Here is a 1,607-nt window from a genome sequence, read left to right on the forward strand (position 1 = left end):
TGTGTTGGGGGCAGCCACGTTGCAGCGGGCCTCTGCCAGCCCGGCTCAGGGCCCGGGCGCGGCTGCAGAGGCACAGACCCTCGCCATGGCCATGGGGCTGGTGGCTGCGATGCTTGGTGGAGCCGTGCAGGTGAGTGCTGGGTGGCCTTGGGGTGCAGGGAGGGGACACTGGGCACCGTCCCACTGTGCCCAGCCATGGGGGGCTGCAGTCTGGGTGCTCACTGCACTGGGGTCTCTGTTCTGTCCCAGCATGTATATGTGTGCATACATGTGTATTATTTTTTCTCATGGAGAGTTTGACCTTGTCAAGGCAGCCCTGAGAGCCTGGTTAATTAATTTATAATCCAAAATCTGCTTTTAAGAAGCTTCTGACAGAGCAGTGCAATCACGTACAGCATCTTTAAATACCAACACTGCATCCTCTGCGTCCCTGACATCCACGAGCTCCATCTCCAGAGCACAGTGAATTTCCCAGTATTGGCTGTACCATCCTTGACCATCATAGAATCATAGAATCAACTATCTTGTAAAGACCTTCAAGATCATCAAGTCCAACTGTTAGCCCATGACTGCCAAGACCACCACTAAACCATGTCACTAAGGGCTTCTTTAAAGACATCCTCTCCAAAGCCAGTGCATCACGCAGTTGCCCCATCACACAGTGGCTGAACTGGAATCAGGGAGGAAGCATGTGTTCGTTAGCACACTGTAATCAGTCCAGCTTCCACTTACATCACTGAGCTGTAGGGGTTGCTTCATCCCGAGACATGCCCAAAGGAAAATGCAACTGTTAATGGGAAAAGATTATTTCTTGTGTCTTATTGCTAAATTTCTGACACTGGGAAAATTGTTTAGCTGGAGAAAACTTAAAACCAGAGTCTTGCAACTCTGATGGGCCTCCTCCCAGGCAAGCTCCTGCTCCGCTCTGGTGTTAATGGAAGCAACTTGACTTGGCAAATTGAATGCAAAACAGCTGCAAAGCTGTTGGGGTTTCAGTGGCCAAGGGCTTTTTTACAGAGTCATCCAAAAGGTCCCCAAAATCTCTGCTAAAGCATCACTTTTCAGGTCTTACAGCCCAGATTTTGCTGTAGCAGTTAAATTCCATTTAGGGCAGGCATTTCTCCCCTTTGGGTGCTGCAGTCTCAGGACAGGTTGCAGCTTCCTTGCCTGGAGCTTCCTTCCAACCAGGACCAAAGGCAGGAATGGTGGGAGGGATGTCCCCAGCGCAGCCCCCATTCCGAGCACCAGAGTACTGCATGGACACTGCTTTCCTTTGGGCTCTTGCCCTTCCCACCTTCTCTGCAACACCCTGGGACTGGTCCATGTGCCTTGCTCCCAGGAGCATCCCAGGAAGCAAACCTCCATTGCCATCGCAGCAATGCCGGTGCTGCTTCTCTCTCCCCATAGCTACAATCCAGTGACTTCACTGTGCTGAAGCGGCTGGTGCCACTGCTGGAGGAGCTCTCCCGCACCTATCCTGAGCCTGTCACCCAGGAGCTGGCCTCAGACCTGCGCATTGCCATCTGCACCCACGGGGCCTTTTCCCCCGGGACACTGGGTGCTGCTGCTGACGGCGTGCTGGGGAAGAAGCCAGGGACGGGAGTGCA

The 1,607-nt window shown here is 53.2% G+C and overlaps 1 protein-coding gene across 1 annotated transcript in view; it reads left to right on the forward strand.

The window, feature by feature from the left end:
* The window catches only part of TANGO6 (transport and golgi organization 6 homolog (Drosophila)), a gene marked incomplete at its 5' end in the record, with an annotated part of 24,305 nt that overhangs the window by 14,797 nt on the left and 7,901 nt on the right, over positions 1-1,607 (forward strand). Inside the window, 2 exon segments of the mRNA XM_010017322.1 lie at positions 15-130; positions 1,408-1,558. Coding sequence (XP_010015624.1) covers positions 15-130; positions 1,408-1,558 — 267 coding nt within the window.

This window comes from Nestor notabilis, unplaced genomic scaffold (assembly GCF_000696875.1).
Source record: "Nestor notabilis isolate BGI_N333 unplaced genomic scaffold, ASM69687v1 scaffold16356, whole genome shotgun sequence".
NCBI lineage: Eukaryota > Metazoa > Chordata > Aves > Psittaciformes > Psittacidae > Nestor > Nestor notabilis.